The following is a 19,835-nucleotide window of genomic DNA, read 5'->3' as shown; positions in this document are numbered from 1 at the left end:
TTTTGTTATCTCCTTTTGCTTTGTTGTCACAAAATTTGGAAGATTCTAATCTCCGCTTGAAATCATTGCATACGATTGCCTGGTGTTTCCTAGTTTACCTCTTTCAAGAACTTGCCCACGTAGTCATCTTTTCACAAACTACTCAGAAGATTAACACCGAGCCTAGTTTCAAAAATTTTATTTTCGTTTTTCATGGTCACTCTGCAAGACATTAGCAAATTATTAAGCGAAGTTTGTGTTAAGATTGAAAGAAGGAAGTTGTTTGCGCCGGGGTGGCTGAATTGTAAATTTTGCCATATTCTCAGCAGATAGGAACTCAAGATGTACATTCAGTAGATCCTATGGTTAATGTATAAAATTAATCCAAAATGAATTATTAATCCTTCCCTCTTTTGCTCGAAATAGGATTTGAATCTAAAGATATGATTAGATGCAGATAGATGCAAATTTTGGTTAATCGAACCGACAATGTATATATATATATATATATTTATAATATATTATAAATATTAAAAAACGAGAAACTGATGAACCGAATCGGTGGTTTTGATTCACGATTTTCCAAAATTTGATGGTACCGGTTTATTTATCGTGCTTAAAATGTCAAAATACATCTCAGGCTCAGAACGAAAACCCTACTGTTGCCGTTAACATGGATCCAGCAACCCTGCAACACATTCAACAATGTGTATTGTATTCTTCTTCTAAAGCGTCGACGGCTGAGTTCTTGGTGGGAGAAACAACGGCATAGGAAAGAAACAATTAGAGGCTTTAGAGCTCGTCAGCTCCGCCTTTGGGAGCCTTCTGGGTTTACGTCTGCTACTCTGCTCTCACCATGGTTGCAGCATTACCTTGTGAAAATGCGAGCCCCCAAAAAAATAAGAAACATGCATCAATCAATTAATCTACATTCCATATATTAATTGCCTCATACAATAGACAATTAGGTTCAAAGATATACGAAATAATATAAAATAATTTACTTCGAGTCTTCAACTCCTTGAATCCAACTCTCCCACATGCAGTATTGCATGTGCACTTCATTTGGGTATAACAGCGAAAAAAAAAACTACAACCCCAATTAACTTGTTTGTTGGAGGCAAGTACATCAATCGGCCTCTGTCTACATTATGATGGTCCCGGTCCCGGATCTAGCAGCTGGAAAATCCGAATATACCTCTACCTACGAACCGACTGCCTAGGATCTGATGTCTATAGTGGGCAAGTTTCTTTTTATTTCTTTTTAATTTTTTTGGGTAAATATACCTGGGCAAGTTTCTAAGACCAGTGTGACAGTTTTGAAAGGTTCAACACAACTTAATACTCCTCTTAGGGAGACCACATGAAGATTTTGCTAACCGATGAGGGGCAACTTGGCCCTCCATTTATGTGATGATACGTGCCATCTCAAAATATTTCAGATATAAGCAAACTTCAGGAGCACCTTGGACACCCACTTTGATGACCTCAGCAAATCGAACTGCGAATAGCCTGGCAAAACATCAGGTCAGCGTAAGAGGCGACCTGCTTCCACCAACCTAACCCGAATTCAGCTAGTGACTTGCCTAACGTGCCAGGTGACTTCCTCATTTAGTAGGTTATCGTTTTTTATTTCCCCGATATCACGACGCCACATCGGAAGAGCCGGTTATCACGCCACCCACTTCAGATGCGACTGGATAGACACTACCTGCTTACGCAGAGTCTATCTCTGGGCATGAAACCACATTTGAATCAGATAGATTTAAGATCTCGGACGCGTTTCGTGAGCTTCATGGCAGGTAGCCTATATAAAGTCATCTCCATTTACAGAAAATGTACGCGCGATTTAACTCTCACAATTCACTAACTCTCTAGTTTTCTTACTTTTAGCTCTTCCAAAACTTTTCGTTGACTTAAACATCGGAGTGACTATCCTGGATACTCTGATCATCACTTTCTTGCAGTTTGACCAATCGACCGTCTGAGCTATTTGCCAACATGGAGCATCAGATCGTGCACCATCACTAACCATTTAAAAAATTCTTTTGATGTATTAAAAAAAATCTTGAATGGTTAGCAATATCCCTTTTAAGTAATTAACCATTTGCTAACTATTTAAGAATTAATGCACACCTTTTTATGACATTTTGTTCAACAACTTTATGTCATGTAACGAAGATTAAGATATACGTCGACTTTATTATCTCCCAATTAAATGAAAAAAAAATGTATACATGTATATAATTAATTATTTTATTATCACTTGTTGGCTCAATGGTGTGCCAAATTGTAGGAGTGGTCAGTAAAGGATGAGGAATATAAGAGAGGGGCTTCTCTATCTTTCCCTGGCTGCTGATGTTTAGAGGTCATGGAAAGGTTCTTTGAGTGAGATTGAAGTTTCTTCACCAACCAAATATTGAACTTGGGGATGGCAAACTTTGCTTGCAATGCTAGATACCTCTCCCCAGAAAGAAAGAATTAAATGTTTATCACATTATCCTACAGTCCTACCTTACTTACTTGACTATCAAGGCTCTTTCTCACAAAAAAGAAGGGAATAATTAAGGCTCTTGTATATTACCACAATGCAAAACCAGCTTTATGAATTATGAGGACTTTAATACCCTTCTGTGTCCTCTGTTCCCCTCCAAACTGATGAAAAAGAAGGGAATAATTGATGAAGGATGTCTGTATATGCAGTGGCATCACTGTGTACCTGGTGACAAATAACTAGAGAGAGAGAGAGAAATAAGCCAGCACCCCTCCCTAATGAATCAAAATCTTCTCAAAAACTAAGCCAAGCATAGCTTGCAAATGGGTTCTTCAGAAAGCTTCTCAGTGATATACTGAAGAACGTTAACGGCTAATACAGAAGAGAGAAAGGAAAAGCTAATACAGAAGAAATTAACAGTTGTAGGAAACTTGTTCGTATTATACAAAAGAGAGAAAGGAAAAAAAAGGAACAAGTGGACTTCGCAAGGAGATGAAGAAGATACCTTGCAAATGATATATAATCGCCATCTTCAATTCCTAGGTTAACAAATGCCATCTTCAATAAAAAAACAATGCAAATTATAATGCAATTCATGCATGAAATTATGAACGCATATATTATTTTTTATTATAAAATTTTTAATAAATTATGTCAGCGGTTCAACTGTGTGGGTCAAAGCCGGTTTGAAAATACAAAGCAAATACCATAAGTAGTTATTTATCAAATAGTATGGTGCCCAATCCCGATGCGTGGAGACAGGCACTAGTTTTAATGATACGTGATGGATTATACATATACAATATGGAATTCTTGAAGTGTAGCAGGGGCATTATCGTCACTGAAGTTGTAAAACTGATTCTTTTAATGGCAAAGGGGGAAATTAGGAAAAGGCCGTCTAATCGGTTCATCTTCCGTCACATCCTTCTCCAAGTGGCCGCGCCTGCCAGCTGCAGAAAAAGAAAATAATTTTACTAACAGACTCCAACACTGACGGCGTCACTACCAAGCACCAACCTCACAAAATCTAAAATAAAAGGGCGCGCAAAGCAAAAGTAAAAAGCTATATTCTCTCTCTCTCTCTCTGAGAGTTCTGAACCTTTGTTTTGAGCTCCATCCATCTCTTCCGCGCGTCCATCCTCGCCGGACAGTGGCAAATATCCACCCTCAATTTTCCACCCGGGATCCTGATACCTTGTCGACGGTTCAGTGAGTCCAGTTAATGAGATGCCTGGTCTGTAGCTTTTACATCGTTCAGTGATTGAAAGGAGCTCCCACGGTACTTTTGGCTGGGGTGATCCCATTGAGCTGTAGCCTGTAAGGAAGGACTATAAGTACTACAGCTGGTAAGCTAATTTCTTCAAGGACTTGTATAGGAGTAGTAAGAGCTACAGTATATAAAGGAATTTTCAGTATTTCAAAGTGCTGCAGCTACTATCTCTCTCCCTGGAATATGTTTCAACTTTTAATGACTTTTCTTTTCCGTTTTTCAATTTCAAAGCTTAATGTGATGCTTCTTCTTCTTCTTCTTCTTCACAAAATACTCAGGCATAGTATACCAGTTGATATTCTCGTGCGGCGATCAAGTTCAGGTTTTAAAATCAAAATGATGATTCCGGCCTTCCGGGCCGGGATCTGCTATACAAACAAAGGCAGATCCCGTTTACTGTTTACATTACAATGTGTTAGGGTAGTAGGGCTACCGGCTATATAGGGGCCCACTCTTGATTGGTTACGTAGCCCGTTGTACACGCCTTTGTTTGTAGCAGAACAGGAGTGATATTGCCATTGAGAATGCCCAAATGATATCATTAATTGTTATTAGTATAGTCATCTCATCAATGATCATGTTAATATTCATGCTGGTTCTATCTTAGGCCCAAATGCAAATTGCTGCATATTTAGAATAGCAGGATGACCCATCATCCATCAGATGACGACTCATCCCCTGCTACTGCTAATCACAGAACCTTTTTTTTCCCTTTGTTTCAATTGGAGCTGATTTTTGGTCCAACCCATCATGTCCATGGTGCATTAATCCATTTGATGGTGGGTCACTGGGTCTTGATCCTCTGAATAAAGGACAAATGTCAAATTAATTATGCCCACTGGTTTAGAGGTCTTTATGGCCCCAGTTGAAATCCTTTTCGATCCGCAAATTTTCATTTCAATTCATTCAATGTAGCTTGCAGTTCCATTATTTTTCCAAGAAAGTCCTCCGTAAAAGAGCTCTAATTTTAACCTCAATAAGAATTTTATCCATTGGGGTCCTTCTGTGACAGTGCTGCCTTCTCTCTATTCTTTATTGTTTTGTGTTTTAGGCTTTTAGCAAAATGGGTGATACACCAAGCTTACAACTGGGTGTTATCGGAGCTCTGGTTCTATCCGTGGCATCATCAGTGGCCATTGTCATCTGCAACAAAGCTTTGATGAGCAATCTCGGTTTCCCATTTGGTATGTAGTCTTTATCTTTCATTGTTCATATATATATAATGGGTCCTATTAGTCCGTTTAAATGAAATAGATGTTAACTTCCAACTCCAAATCGCAATGCTCAAATTTTAGAAAGGATTTTCTGGCATCTTGGATTGGCTTGACTAGGGTTAGACAGACCTACATAACTACAACTAATTTCTGAATGAGAAAAAAAAAAAAAAAACTTATCATTGTCCATTTGTTCTTATTTCTTATGCAATCAAAGTTTAGCTGTTGATATATAATTAATTTTGACTGGAACGTGCTACCGGCTCGGTGGAAATCTTCAACTCCACGAAGTCTCTAAACGTCGAGCACTATCCGAGCCTGACCTCTAAGTCTCTAAACTCTCCCAGTCAAAGAAAGCTAAATGGCTTACCTGGAGTGACGAGTGAGAGTCCTATCAGGGCGACAAAACAGTGTAGGTCCTTGGCGTCCAGGTCCATGGGCCAAGGTGCAGGTTTTCAAGCTCAGATAAAATGTATACATGTGTGTTGTGTGACCGACTGACTGACTGTGGTGTATATATATACAATAATTACATTGCAGCTACAAGCCTGACTAGCTGGCATCTCATGGTTACGTTTTGCACTCTTCACGTGGCACAACGCTTCAATGTGTTCGAGAGCAAGTCCATTGACATGAAGACTGTGATGCTGTTTGGCATTCTGAATGGTGTATCCATTGGACTCCTCAACTTAAGCCTTGGGTTCAACTCCGTTGGCTTCTACCAGGTCTCCCCTCCTCATTCCATCCATCTTTCAATTTAATTTCTTACTTGCTGCTGTTATCAGATTAGATATATTCAGATGGTGTTACAATACAAATGATCACATGCATTATTTTATTTAAACAAGCAAAGAGTAGTGTTAATGAATTTGCAATTATTTCTAATTGTATGTTGTAACCGTTCAATTGGCGTTGCGTGGGGCAATTGATTTTTGTTTTTGCAGATGACAAAACTTGCAATTATACCCTTCACTGTGTTATTGGAGACTGTCTTCCTAAAAAAGCAATTCAGGTTGGGTGTTGATGAGACAATTAGTTATTTATTTATTTTTTAATAAAACAGTTTCTCATTTATTAATGCTATAAATATTTTATTTTTGCAGCCAGAAGATAAAGTTTTCACTTTTGCTTTTGCTTGTTGGAGTAGGAATTGCATCCATAACTGATCTCCAACTCAATCTCCTTGGATCCATCCTTTCAATTCTGGCTATTGCAACAACATGTGTTGGTCAAATTGTATCCTTTCCAATTTTCATGCATATATATCATATGTACACCATTTTTTCTTTCCTTTCTTTTCCAGCAATATTTTTCCCGTACGTAATTGTATCATTAACCAGTACATAGTTAACAAACACCATACAAAAGAGGCTCAATGTATCGTCTACGCAGCTGCTCTACCAGTCTGCGCCATTTCAAGCGGCTATACTTTTCGTCTCAGGTCCCTTTTTAGATCAGTGCCTCACTAAGCAAAATGTTTTTGCCTTCAGATACTCCCCACTGGTCTTGGTATGACCCATATATCTTAATTTAATTATATTCCTCATGATCATGCATCTTATTATTTGTGAAGATGCATGATGACTGTTTTACGTACGTCCTATGGGTTGGTTGGATATATCATGATGCATTAAACCTTTAATATATATGCAGACATTCATCATCCTTTCATGCTTGATATCAGTGTCTGTGAACTTTAGCACCTTCTTGGTAATAGGCAAAACATCCCCAGTGACGTACCAAGTGCTTGGCCATCTAAAGACTTGTCTCGTTCTCGGCTTTGGATATACATTGCTACATGACCCCTTTACTGAAAGGAACATTATTGGCATCTTCATTGCCATTTTTGGGATGGGCTTGTATTCCTACTTCTGCACACATGAAAATAAAAAGAAACAGGCTGCTGACCTTTTGTTGACAGTTGTTTCTCAGGTTCTTCTCTCTCTCTCTCCAAGCACACACAAACACATTATAGAACAACTTTTACTGGAATTAGAACTGAAGAATTTGGTGTTGATGTTGATACAGATCAAAGACAAAGAAACTGCGCCTCTGCTGGGGGGTAAGAATATGGGCCTCCAAGATAAAGAAAGTCATGAGGTAAACAAGTCTTCCAAGGATTCCCTTGTTTAAATTTTAAAACAAGATAGTAGATATTAAAAAAAAAAAGGTTAAAAAAGCCTTTCAGATATTTTGAAGAGTGTAGGTGTAAATGATTATATGATTCTTTAAATAAGATTTCAAATTCTTCGTTCATTGGGCCTTCCTCTTCGCAGTGCCATAACTTTTAGTTATTGTTTTGGGGCCAAATGAGTGACAAACACGTCAGGGTGTCTTATGTTCTACCTAACGAAAAGTTAATGTTGACGTCGACCTTTCCTCGACTCTTCAGTCTTCACCCTTGGATTCTATATCTTGCTTTAGTTCTTTTGTATGACATTATCTAATGAATTAATGTGCCTACTTAATGAAAGCACGTTGCTTATGTATAATATGCATGATTATAATATAAACATATCATTTTTTGCTCATTAAGACGCCAGCAATCACTCTATTCGACTTCATTTGGTCAATTTTGTTTGTTGTATGTAGCATTAGATTTTAAAACTGGACCGGACCGGATTGGATAGTCAGACTGGAAAGTTGGGAACTGGTCCATTTTAATTTAGAACCGTTATTTTGCCAAAAATTATTGATTTGGTTAGTAAATTGCTGATCCAGGTGGTCAAACCATTTGAACTGTTTAATGGTTTTGGCCATTTTTTATTTTTTATTAGAATGGGCCGTTTGTCTTTTATATATGCTACGCATGACATATGATGAAGGGTGATTTGGCCTGACCTAGTAAAAAGGGGACACGTGGATACGATCTGACCAAGAGATGACAATTCAGCCTGACAAGTTTAGTTTGCAACAATGGAGCTTGCGTATTCAGTCACATTGGTACAAAGGCCATGGCTTAAGGATCACCTCGGAGCAGAGCCACCTTGATGCAGGTCTCACCTCGGCATCGAGGCACCTCGGTACTCAAGCTAGTTCGAAATTAAAAGGCCGAAGTACCAGTTCAGAACCAACAACTCAAATCGACACGTAACCAACTCCAGAGGTCTCTCCAACAACTCTCGAATCCCTCGAGATCATGTTATGGGCCCGAGCGTAGGATCGTGTCACGGGTCGTTCCGCCTTTGGAGCCTCAGACCTTTCCTTGCCCTTGGCCTTGCATAGCGGCCCTATTTTGTCTATCTAGTGGGTGATTTGTCCAAGAGATCACCGAACTCTCCTTTACTCCCTTGCTTGACTGAAAAGTTCGATACCTTTATTCAATAATGGCGCCTCCTTAAATAGGCGATTACAAGAGGAGGTTTCCTTGTTGGATTAGGCTAGGCTAGTCCTAGCGGACTCAAACTCCTACTTCTAATTAGGCTACTTACTTTTAATGGTACTACAATTCCTTCTAAGACTAGGGGATAAGATAAGGGAGAATGGGATAAGGCGCGATCTCTTGACGTGTCCGGATAAGGGTGGGCCCACCCTATGAGCTGTCGTGTGGGCCCTGCTCTGTTGCTGCTGCTAGTGTGCGTGTGCGCGGCTCGTGGTGCCGCCGTCGTGTTCCCTGATCTTATTCTACAGATTTACTTAACTCGCCATCCGACTGGAAGCCAAGTCATCCGCCAATAGGGAACAGTCATCGCACAACATCAACATAGATTACCTTAGTCAGCATTTGTTTGAAGTGTAAATTCAAATTTTATTCCATGAAAAAAATGAACCGATTTAGTGATTGGTGGAAATTAAATCCCGTTGATTTTGAAAATGTACACTTATCTTCTTTGGTTGTCTAGGGTGTAAAAAAATTTACTACTGCTGCTTTTCGCATAAAAACTAGGTCTCAATAGAGCAACAGCCGCTGCATCACTGATGAAGTTTTGGCTCCACAGGTATGTCTGAGTTTACTTGATGTACAAGAAACAAAATCAAATCCCTCCCATGCATGCATCGATCTGTACATCCATTGTTGTTGTGCATCAGTGATGAAGTTTTGGCTCCGCAGGTATGTCTGAGTTTACCTGATGTGATCGATCCCTGAAGCTTGATGAACTACAGATGCAAATGTCCAACTGAAAAAGCTGGTTCATGGATCACCCTGGTCCCATTTAATGAGCCCTCTGAATAGGAAATGCTGCATGATGGGGACCTTCTCCAAAACCTCCACCTTGTACATCTTAAGTATACCGCCATCTTAAGCAATGGCGAGTGCCCAGCGAAAAGTCCTTTCTTAACCTTCCTCACAAAGGAAATACAGGAGAGATAGAGATACTCATGCGAAAAGTTATCTAATATATCCTGATTATGAATGGACTTGGGCTTCATATACTTACTTGTGGTCGATCAACTGAGATGAGCCAAAGATGAATGGCAGGAAGGAAATGGTAGTTGTCCAGACCCCAAACGCCATGTGAACCTGTCGGCTCCAGACACTAAACCGTCTGCAACTTTCTCATCAACTTGAGATACTTCACGAATACTCGAGAAAGAACTGCTTAGTAATCATTTTCTTTTAGAAGCCCTAGCCTAGCTAGGCAATAGAGCCAAGCAGCGAAATTGGTCTCATGGCCCGTGCCGTAGTCGATGCGGCTTGAATTACCGAAACTATCGGTGAAGTAGGGAATGAGCTCGAGGGTGGCAAATTGGAGATCGTCACGGAGAAATTGAAGCATCAAGGATTCAACATTTTCAATCATACGGTCGTGCCAATCCCGATAAGAGTAGTTATTGATGAATTGATTTTTGGTTGATGGCCAATTTTTTGGGCTAAGTACCTCATCATTTGTTTTGCTTCCAAGTGGCCGATGACTTAGAGGCCGAAGTGGAGCTGCCTAGGTGTCGAGCAGCCTATGAGGTGCTGAGTTGACCAGGTGGAGGGCTGCCTGTGAGGTGCCGAGCTGCCTAGGAGCCGAGTTGTCCAACTAGCGAGCTAGATTGATGAGATTCGTTGCTCTTTAGAGACCTGCAAGGAACCAAATGTCAAAGGACCCGAGGTGGCTAATCCAGCGAGGTCGCTCCGATGCTTAAGTCAGTACTCTCATAGTAGACTGTGAGCTAAAAATCACAAAGTATGAGAGCTAGACTTTTCTTACTTGCTTGGTTGCTCACCTTGCCTTCTGGAGTTTGTGTCTTTATATATGCATTGTTTGGCGTGGGCTTCACGCACCATATCCGAGATTTCTGCGAGGTCGTCTAAGTGGTTTGAGATTCTTGGAGGTAACCGCCATGCACGTTGACCACCCTCTAAATCGTTCGGCACGTGGGCCAACTTCTAAGGATCGTGCGAGTGTGAGGATATGCATGTCGAATTCGTCGGCGAACACGCCTTACAAGTCGCCAGGTCAACGCGTGTGCCAGGTCGCCAAGTCGCGCCTAGGCCAGGCCGCCAGGTCGGTGCCTGTGCCAGGCCACTAGGTCGTGCCTGTGCCAGGCTGCCAGGTTGCGCCTGGGCTAGGCCACCAGGTCGGTGCCTAGGCAGCTCAGCACCTAGGTAGCTCCACTTCGGCCTCTGAGTCATCGGCCACTTGGAAGCAGGCCAAATGACGAGGTACTTAGCCCAAAAAGTTGGCCATCAACCAAAAATCGATTCATCCATTAACGTCGTCTGTGGGAAATGCTACAAAAAGCTAAGTTCTCATCCTCCGAAAGGGTAAAAGCTAAATTCTCACCTTTCAGAAACTAAAAGTTCTTACTTTCTAGTTTCCAATTTTTATGAACTCAAAGAATATGTAGGAAGTTGATGGCTAACAGACTAAGCAGCTCTACCAACTTTATTTCAACTCGAATAAAGCCTCATCAGTCCTCTTCGCGAGGCACCCTCTACAAAGATGAGCTCTTCATGGCTTCCGCGGGAGTAGGCGGCCAACAGATTGCATGGACGCCCCTGTCGGTCGAGCCTTCCAAGGCTCCCGTGCGATCTGGTGACCTAAATTCAGTAGTGTTGTCCCCGTAGGTCGAGCTCCTAGTAGCTTCTTGTAGGAGTGGGTAACCGACGTCACTAACGAGGCTGATGCAGTGCAGTCGTAGTTTTAAGGAGCTGACTTGGCGTGGCCCGGCACAGGCACAACCTAGCCCTAGCGTGGTCTGGCATAGGCGCGACCTGGCCCTGGCACGACCTAGCAGCCTGGCCCAGGCACCGACCTAGCGGCCTGGCCCAAGCGCGAACTGGCGAACTGATGAAAGACCTCGGCACTGCGATAAGTCCCAGTCGTCTCTTCGGCATGGGAAAAATCAAGGAGAGTGGACTACGAGTCGCTCCCAGAGCCTAAGGGCTAAGGTGCCAAAATGGCAAAGACTTCGGCACCACATAAGACCTAGTTGCCTCTTCAGCATGGGCAAGATCAAGGAGAGTGGACCACGGGTCGCTCCTAGAGCCTAAGGGCCAAAATACCGAACTAGCGAAGACCTCCTCACCACATAAGACCCAATCGCCTCTTCGACATGAGCAAAATCAATGAGCGAACTGCGAGTCGCTCCCAGAGCCTAAGGAATTGAATCGACACTTACGAGCTCATCGAATTACCCATTCCAGGACAAAAGGAGAAATTTACTCCCTTCGCCGAGTTACTCTCAACTCGGGAGTAGGGGGCAAATGATGAGGGCGGATTTGGCCCTCCAATGATATTGTGACACATGACACCTCAGAACAACTAGGTGACACCCAGAACCACTTTGGCAACAACTTGCCTTTGCCAAGTTAATGGTGTCTTACCTGGCGGCCCAGGCGCGGCTTGACAGCCTGGCCCTGGCACGGCCTAGCAGCCTGGTCCTGGCACGAGCTGGCAGCCCAGTACAGGCACGACCTAGCAGCTTGGCACAGGCACCGAGTTGGTAGCCTAGCACAGGCACGACTTGGCGGCTTGGCACAGGCACTGAGCTCGTAGCCTAGCACAAGCACGACTTGGCGGCCTGGCCCAGGCACGACCTGGCGGCCTGCCACAAGCACCGACCTGGTGGCTTGGCTCAGGCGCGACCTGGCACACGCGCCGACCTGGTGACTTGTAAGACGTGCTCGCCGACGAATTCGGCATGCATATCCTCACACTCCCATGATCCTTGGAAGTTGGTCCACGTGCCGAACGATCTGGAGAGTGGTCAACGTGCATGGCGGTTACCTCCAGGAATCTCAAACCACTTAGATGACCTTGCAGAAATCTCTAATATGGTGCGTGAAGCCCACGCCAAACAATGGCTATATAAAGGCACCAACCCCAGAAGGCAAGGTGAGCAAGCAAGCAAGTAAGAAAAATCTAGTTCTCATACTTTATGATTTTTAGCTCGCAGTCTACTATGAGAGTACTGACTTAAGCATCGGAGCGACCTCACCAGATTAGCCACCCCGGGTCCTCTGACATTTGGTTCCTTGCATGTCTCTAAAGATCAACGAAGCTCATCAATCCAGCTCGCCAGCTGGGCAACTCAGCTCCTTAGCAGCTCGGCATCTCACAGGCAGCCCTCCACCTGGTCAGCCCAGCCCCTCACAGGCAGCTCGGCACCTAGGCAGTTCGGCACCTCACAGGCAGCTCGGCACCTAGGCAGCTCCACTTCGGCCTCTGAGTCGTCGGCCACTTGAAAGCAAACCAAATGACGAGGTACTTAGCCCAAAAAGTTGGCCATCAACCAAAAATCAATTCATTAGTTACCATTTCGGGAGGACTGTTGCACCGGTGGGATCTCGTCGACCCAACGGAGAAGTGTTTTGAGGAGGGTGACGATGGAATTTACAATTTGAGATTGGTGGTAGCGGTTGGAAATTTTGTGGCCGTGGATGGACTCACTAAGGACGACGACAAAGCCCAGGAAATTCTTGCCGGAAAGAGAGTCGTGGAAGTGGCGAATGTCATCTGGGTTGGTTATCTTCTTGGTAGGAACTTGGAAGGAGTAAGGAGGAGAGATGGCAAAGACTTTTTGAGATTGAGGGACGGGAGCGAGGATGATGGCTTGTTGGGAGTTGTTTGGAGGGAGGTTGATGGCGGGACAGAGGCTGGGGTGGTAGCCGAGAGGTGAAAGGTGACTGCATGTGGCGTTGGATAACGAGGAGAGGTGGGTACAGTGGATGATTCTATGGCCACCTCCTGCCCCTTCAACAGTTGCTGCGATTCCATTTTTCCTATCACCAATAGACAACACTCAACAGCGATCAATCGAGCGGGAGATGTAGTTTGTTTTAATTTCTTTGATGGGGGATGCCGTCGTCGCACTGGTTCTCTCTTCTTGGTTAGAACGAAGATATGCAGTGTTGGACAGAAGAGACGCGAGGTAACCGTTGACGGTGTGGAGGATGCCGCTGCTTTCTCTCCCTCGTTCTACTATATAAGGCTCAAGACCGTATTCATCGACGGCGTGGGATTTCCGATCAACCCCTCCATCTGGGCCTTAGACAACCAGGGTAACGGTGGCATCGTGATAGACTCCGGGACCACACTAACCTTCCTCACGAAGCCAGCTTACCGTCAGGTTCTAACGACGTTTAAAAAGAGAGTCAGATTACTGAGAACGGCTGACCCATCTTCGAGTATGGAGAACTCGCCGGTTGGGGATGCCGCCATCGCACTGGTTCTCACTTCTTGGTTCGAACAAAGACCTGAAGCGTTGGACAGAAGAGACGCGAGGTAAGCGTTGGACAGAGGAAGGTAGATTTACATCGATTTTATCGATGTATAATTTTCGATGTATTTTTTGACAAGAAATCTTGATAACCGGGGTATAAAATTTACCTCGATTCACATTTACATTTTAAACAAACGCAGCCTTAATAAAATTTACATGAGAAAATGCGGCCCGAGAGGTTAGATGTTGGTTACATGAGTAGTAACACAAACCCAGTGCAAGGAAGCTAAGAGGGTCCTTTGCCCATGAAAACGCGAGTTTGCAAAAGACGAAAGTTATGCTCCCTATTGGATCCAAACTTTCAAATGTTTGTGCTACTTCTATTGAATTGACCACGGCATGGAGAGCCTGCAGTGGTGAGCCAATGCTACCTTACCACTGAGAGACTAAAGTGGGCAGGCTTGATTCCGAGTGACCATCTTAGGCTTTTCAGGTACTGGGTCCAGTGATCGGCGTGTCAACCAAGTAGGATTTGGAGGGTGTTCTATAACGTGAATTGTTTTTATTATTGTCAGTTTAAAAAACAAATTAAAACGATCTTATTTGAAAATAAATATTTTTTAAAATAAAAATACAAGAAACGTGTTCTTGATTGTATATACTTTTTTGGTTTCACAACTGAAAACAAAGAATATATTCTTGAATCTGCTTCCGAAAACCTGTTTTCATTTGATTATTCTACAAATCATATAATTTTTAGGGTAAAATATAAAAGCCTCTTGAAGTTTCTGACAATCATAAAATCCTTATATATAGTTTCATTTTAAGAAATACTTCCCCTGCGGAAAAAGTTAGACTGATGCATCAGTTTTTTTCCAAATACTCATTCTACCCTTCTTAAATTATTTTACATTCAAAATAATTGAAATAACCATGTTTTGATGTTTTGATGAAATTCCCGGCTCCACCTTCACCTATATGCGTCACACAAGGGAGAGGAAAATAAAAAAAAGGAAGCAGAAATTTCTACCAGGTTTACTCGAACCAACAGGTCTACCTGCTACAAAGTAGACAACGAAAGAGACGACCCAACGACCTTCTCTGGTGATCTCGCAGGAGTGTTTGGAGGAAATTGGCAGAAGGGAACGAAAAGGAATGAGAGGTAGTATAGAAGCTCGCTTAAAGAGGTCCGTTGAAGAAGCAAAAAGCGGTTTTCTAATTCTTTAGAGCGAAGGTGGTTACATACAACGGTATTTTTTGGGGCAAGAAAAACGCAAACAGATAAGCAATTTTATAACCACAGGAGCAGATTTATTGGTCTGGAACCCGGTTGTTACTCTTGATCGGGGGAATTTAACAACCAAGAGTCCGTGATTCTTTGGTGTAAAAATTTGTTGCTCGATCTTGTATATATAGATGGGATAGATTTTCATACGGTAAAGCAACCTTTTAGCTCAGCTCTGATTGATTGGTTGAGTAGTGGTTTTATGTCAACAGCTGGTTTAATGGTGTGCAGAGATAGCTTCAAAAGTGCAACAATTTCTTAGTCTAATTTCTCGATTGAATGTTCGAAGATAGGTGAAGTGATTGTTTTCTAAGTTCTGCAATGAATGTTAAAACGGTGTTGTTTGTTGATTACAGTTAGGATTTTTTATCCAACAAAGCCACCAACTCCATCATATTTTTTGATGAAATAGTGTATCTCCTTGTTTAGTACTCATCTTAAGAAACAACCAAGAAAGAGGGGCTTTGGTTTGATCGAGTGAGAGCCATTCTTTAAATTCCTTTTCACCTTGACTAAAGGAGCATATACCTTGAAATCAATGTCCATAAAATTTCTGGCGAGGGAGCGAGCTAGTCTATCCACAACCTCTTGACCTAGTAACCCTGGAAACCCAAACAACCCACCATTGAGGACCCAAGAGAGCGAGGTTTTTGAGGTTGAGCTCTTCGGTCCAACAAGGGTACCTCTTATTGGGTTTCTTCAACAGCCTCTCCTCAACCTCTTCTCTCCAATTGGTGGACTTGCTTTGTCTCTGCTTGTTCCTCAACTGCCTCCTCTCTCTTTCTATCAACTGTCCAGCTTTACTGAACTCGAGATTTGCAGATACCACAACACGCCATTTTATTCTTTGAATGCGAATGGAGGTAGGAGGAAATGACAGAGAAGAGAGGGGAAAGAACACAAAGAGCGAAATGGCTCCATAGCAGAAGCTCTTGCTTCATCTTCAGTTGTTAGAGTACTACGAGAACTTAATAAAGAGATGTACTTGATAAGCTTGGGAGGAGGTGATCTCAATGTGGAACCATGGAGAGCCTGTGCTGGACCTCTCGTTAATGTTCCTCATTCGGACGAAATTTTGCTTCACTTTAACAAATATAAAATGGCACCCTCTAATCATTAATTAGGGGTAACTTTGTAAATTTATACATTTTTCGTCTGAGTGAGTGATGTCAAATTTTTTAAAAATTCAGGGGAAGTATTTGTTAAAATAAAATTATAAGGAAGGTTTTTATAATTGTCAGAAACTTTAGAGAAAGATTTTATATTTTACCCTAATTTTTATATTAAAAAAATTGTTTTTATTTTAAAAACCAATATTTTTGTTGATTTCAAAAACAAAAACATGTATTATTTTTTAAAACAAAATGAACTTGTTTTTTACTTTAAAAATAAGAGTTAAAGAACATTTTTTTTTTTGTTTATTTGTTTATTTTCTGATGTAACTATTTCAAAAACAAATGAAAACAAAAATATTCATGTTGTTCCTTAGCGTGTGAGTTTGAGCGGCTTGACTGTTCCTATGTTTGATCAACCTCATAAGAATACTGTAATTGATCAGTTGGCACCTGATCCAGGCTGGACTACTAAAAAGTTTTTCTTTAAAGGCGGGTGGCAATTATTGATTATTGTATATGTCACCCACGACCACGATGGAGGTTCATGCCATGTGACAGGTCAGAATCACTTTTATTAGATTCATGTTGCCATAGCCAACATTAGGTGACGGCCTCGTCTTCAGGCCAATGCCCTTGATCTACTACGTGAACAATTCAGCTTTGGCACGATTCCAGAATACTGAATCTGTTTGGTGAGCGACCTCTTTTTTATTTCTGTTGGATAAAACAGTGTGGTAGCTCACCACTCACGCCACCACCCACACTAAGGTTGTATGGTGCTGATAGTTTTTTGATACGTCCTTACAGGAGTTGTATTGAGTCAGATCACGGTTTAAAGGATGGTTAGGGTTTAAACTTTAAATCAAATTTTTTAAATCGATTTAAAAAATAAATAAATAAAACATAAAAAAAATATTATATATATATATATATATATATATATATATTTTGATACAAGCCGATACGCCCTATCTATAACGATACTTTTAACCTTGATCCACACACCATGTTAGCTCATTCAACTTCCTTGGAAATGGAAGTCATATGTATAATGCAGAAAGGCAATTATAACATGTTAATTATATTATTAACATAATAATCAATTAATTTCTTCAGGTGTTATCGAGACGATTTTGGAAATTTAATCCTTACTTGAGTAATCACTTGACTATATGGTGGACCAGAGAAGCAAGTAACAAAATATTATATTAGAAATGGAGACAGGTAGGTAAGAAGAGCTGGCATTCGTTTACAGGCAACTTGAATTAGCTACCATCGATCATTTCTTAAAACATAGAATCATGAAGCCAGCAAATTAGAGTTTGTAATGTTTCAGAAGAGACATCTGAAAATATATAGTTTTATTTTTATTTTCTTTTGGTTGTTGGCCTGCCTGCCTGCCCTTTGATGCTCTAAGTTATAACCTAAGATGTAAGAGTTACATTAGCTGCTAACCAAGATATGATTGTGTTTAAATTTCAGGATTTGTGCTTATTATCAAGACCAATTTTATGCTTTGTGCTCTTCCCTGTCCCCATCAGCTACCTTCTTCTCCGAACTCATTAGGTCGGAGATGGGATAGGTCCAAAATGGGATTGATAATGATACTCAATTGGGGACGAAAGCGTAAATTTTCCACCTCCGCTTTGACCCGATTATATTATATTATATATTTAAAATATATTATAATACAATATTTAAAATATTTTTATATTTTAAATAAATCTATTTTTTAAAAATTTAGAAATTCGGATCCCTGATGAAAAATCTGCCTTCATCTGAAACCGGGGATGATACGGAGAGTATGATCCCCACTCCATTGCCAATCTGCCATTCCTCATATATATTAGATATGGCTTCCTAACTTCATATTTAAATCAGTTCTTATCAAATATCCGAAACATTACTTCTTCTGTTGTATTGTTCAGAGCCCAAAGCTCTTACCTGCCACTTGGCATAAAGGAATGATGCATCGTTTGGTTGTTGGTGGATGGTTGATATCGTCTAATGCAATCGCGAGTTGGAAATTAGAATACGAAACGAAAAGAAAAGAGCACGTAAGCAAAAACCCATTCGCAAACCTAATTAATGTATGTCATTAGTACTTTCTAGCCGGTTAGTAGGCGAGTGAGAGCGAGGAGCCCCATTTCCCATTTGGATTTTGGAATTTAATTAACGCGCAAATTGGAGTGAATCACAAAACTATACGACACGTAATATTTAATAGTATAACATCACATCAATAATTTTAAACAATTACACAATTCTCTTTTCTTTTAGAGAGATGATAATAAAAGGATTTGAAACCACACTACTGATGGTGGTAGAAAGTTGCATTACCAATTTTAAGTATATTGAGCTAACCTAACCTAACCTTTCATAAAAGCTACCCCCGCTATGAATGAACACATCTAAGGTTGTGATCATCAAGTTGGATTTTGATCGGATTTAACTAAATCTGAACCTATTTTATTGTCATTAAAATAAAGAGAATTTTCGAAGTTTAAAAGAACTAATTCTTTTCAACTTATGCATGAGCAATGGAAGAGGAATAGGATTGACAGATGAAGGTTTTAACATCCAAATCCCAAATAATCAAATTGGATGTTGAATTTCTATCCAAAAAATGTTGAATCAGGTATCGGACTTTGACTACATTAGAAGACCTAAACATTTTGACTTAATCTAATGTGTAAATCTAAACTAAATTAGATGAATTATGAAAATAACAATGGTTTAATTACCTAAAGAATCTTCAAATCCTAAGTTATCCTCAAAGATCAAAATACAGTAGATAAAAAAATTAACCCATAAGTTTCCTTGTCTAATGATGATGAGAACAGTAGATTATATTACTGAAACCACAAGCCATGATCATTGTTGATAGCAAGGTTCTAAATGTTGATACATGCCGATACATCGGTAGGGTGTACCGGCCTGTATCGGTGCTTTTATATATATATATATATATATATATATATATATATATATATATTTTTAAATTGGTTCAGAGGGATCAGTTTAAGTGCCAGCTACCCTCTGAACCATGGCCTGTCCCGGTACATTCCCTATAGGAGCATATCGAGAAGGCCCCGATACGATATGTATCAACTGATACATAACAATATTTCGAACCTTGTTGATAGAAACCACATTCAGAAATTAAAGATGGAAAAAGGATGGGATCTCAGATTGGTCATAGAGATGGTACAACTTAGAAGGAAAAGGAATTAAACAACCAGTGTGGCCCTTGACAAGCAATATTAATGTACCTAATCTGGTTTTCTTATTCCTTTGATATACATGAATATATAAAATTCTTTGAGAAAGTATTACTTTATAGGTATCAGACATAATTAGTTATAATCTGGGGAATATCAAGGAGCCTACCATATATGAGAAGTTAATTCATCATTTTCATCTATTTCCTTAAGCGGAAAATATCAGTATCTAAAATAAGAAGAAAAGAGAAGATATAATCCTAGATATATATAGAGTGAGGCAATGGAATAGGAATAGGATTGTTGTAGAGGTTTTCTGTTATGATTGGATTAACACTGCTCAATGGTTTCTGATTGAATTGGCCTGATCAGGGACTTGCAACTTGTAACTATAGATACCACATTGCCTGTGACACTTTGAATTGTTGTTTGATCTCATGGTGATGGTGCTATCTAGTTTATCCAACGCAATTGTTAGAATTACTTTTTCAACTGAAAATGTAAAAGCTACAAGTACTAGGAGATAATACTAGAGAATGGAAAATAATTAAATCAGAAAAAAAAAACAGCTTGGATGGATTCCTCCAATCACTATTATTTTACAAAAGACACACAGAGTCATTCCATAAGTTAATTTCACCGAATATTCACTTAGGGGGCAT

The 19,835-nt window shown here is 40.7% G+C and overlaps 1 protein-coding gene and 1 pseudogene across 4 annotated transcripts; one reads left to right on the top strand and one right to left on the bottom strand.

Annotated features, from left to right (window-relative positions):
- The first annotated feature begins 3,563 nt into the window (after positions 1-3,563).
- LOC104602609 (UDP-xylose transporter 1-like) lies at positions 3,564-15,198 on the top strand. 4 transcript variants are annotated; one of them, XM_088897929.1, is made up of 9 exons: positions 3,564-3,819; positions 4,795-4,927; positions 5,498-5,682; positions 5,902-5,969; positions 6,061-6,193; positions 6,305-6,466; positions 6,611-6,889; positions 6,986-7,057; positions 14,545-15,198. In XM_088897929.1, the coding sequence occupies exons 2-9, from the start codon at positions 4,807-4,809 to the stop codon at positions 14,716-14,718; spliced, it is 1,194 nt and encodes a 397-aa protein (XP_088754055.1). In that variant the 5' UTR covers positions 3,564-3,819; positions 4,795-4,806; the 3' UTR covers positions 14,719-15,198. The 4 variants fall into 4 exon arrangements, with proteins under 4 accessions (XP_088754055.1, XP_010264663.1, XP_088754056.1 ...); XM_010266361.3 differs by lacking the exon at positions 14,545-15,198 and adding an exon at positions 7,234-7,488; XM_088897930.1 differs by lacking the exon at positions 6,611-6,889.
- LOC148802161 (serine/threonine-protein phosphatase 2A activator 2-like) lies at positions 7,639-10,230 on the bottom strand (annotated as a pseudogene).
- Positions 15,199-19,835: the final 4,637 nt, after the last annotated feature.

The sequence above is a fragment of the Nelumbo nucifera genome, chromosome 2 (genome assembly GCF_055504915.1).
Source record: "Nelumbo nucifera cultivar China Antique chromosome 2, China Antique-T2T, whole genome shotgun sequence".
Lineage (NCBI taxonomy): Eukaryota > Viridiplantae > Streptophyta > Magnoliopsida > Proteales > Nelumbonaceae > Nelumbo > Nelumbo nucifera.
Note: the sequence above shows the minus strand (reverse complement) of the source record. Positions and strands in the feature narration are given on the sequence as shown.

What these genes read in the sequence shown, in the direction of transcription:
- LOC104602609 (XM_088897929.1), top strand. Translation starts at nt 4,807, where the DNA reads ATGGGTGATACACCAAGCTTACAACTGGGTGTTATCGGAGCTCTGGTT. An exon ending in CAACATGTGTTGGTCAAATT is followed by an intron (nt 6,194 to 6,304) that starts GTATCCTTTCCA and finishes ACCAGTACATAG; the next exon opens with TTAACAAACACCATACAAAA. An exon ending in AAGATAAAGAAAGTCATGAG is followed by an intron (nt 7,058 to 14,544) that starts GTAAACAAGTCT and finishes GCGTCACACAAG; the next exon opens with GGAGAGGAAAATAAAAAAAA.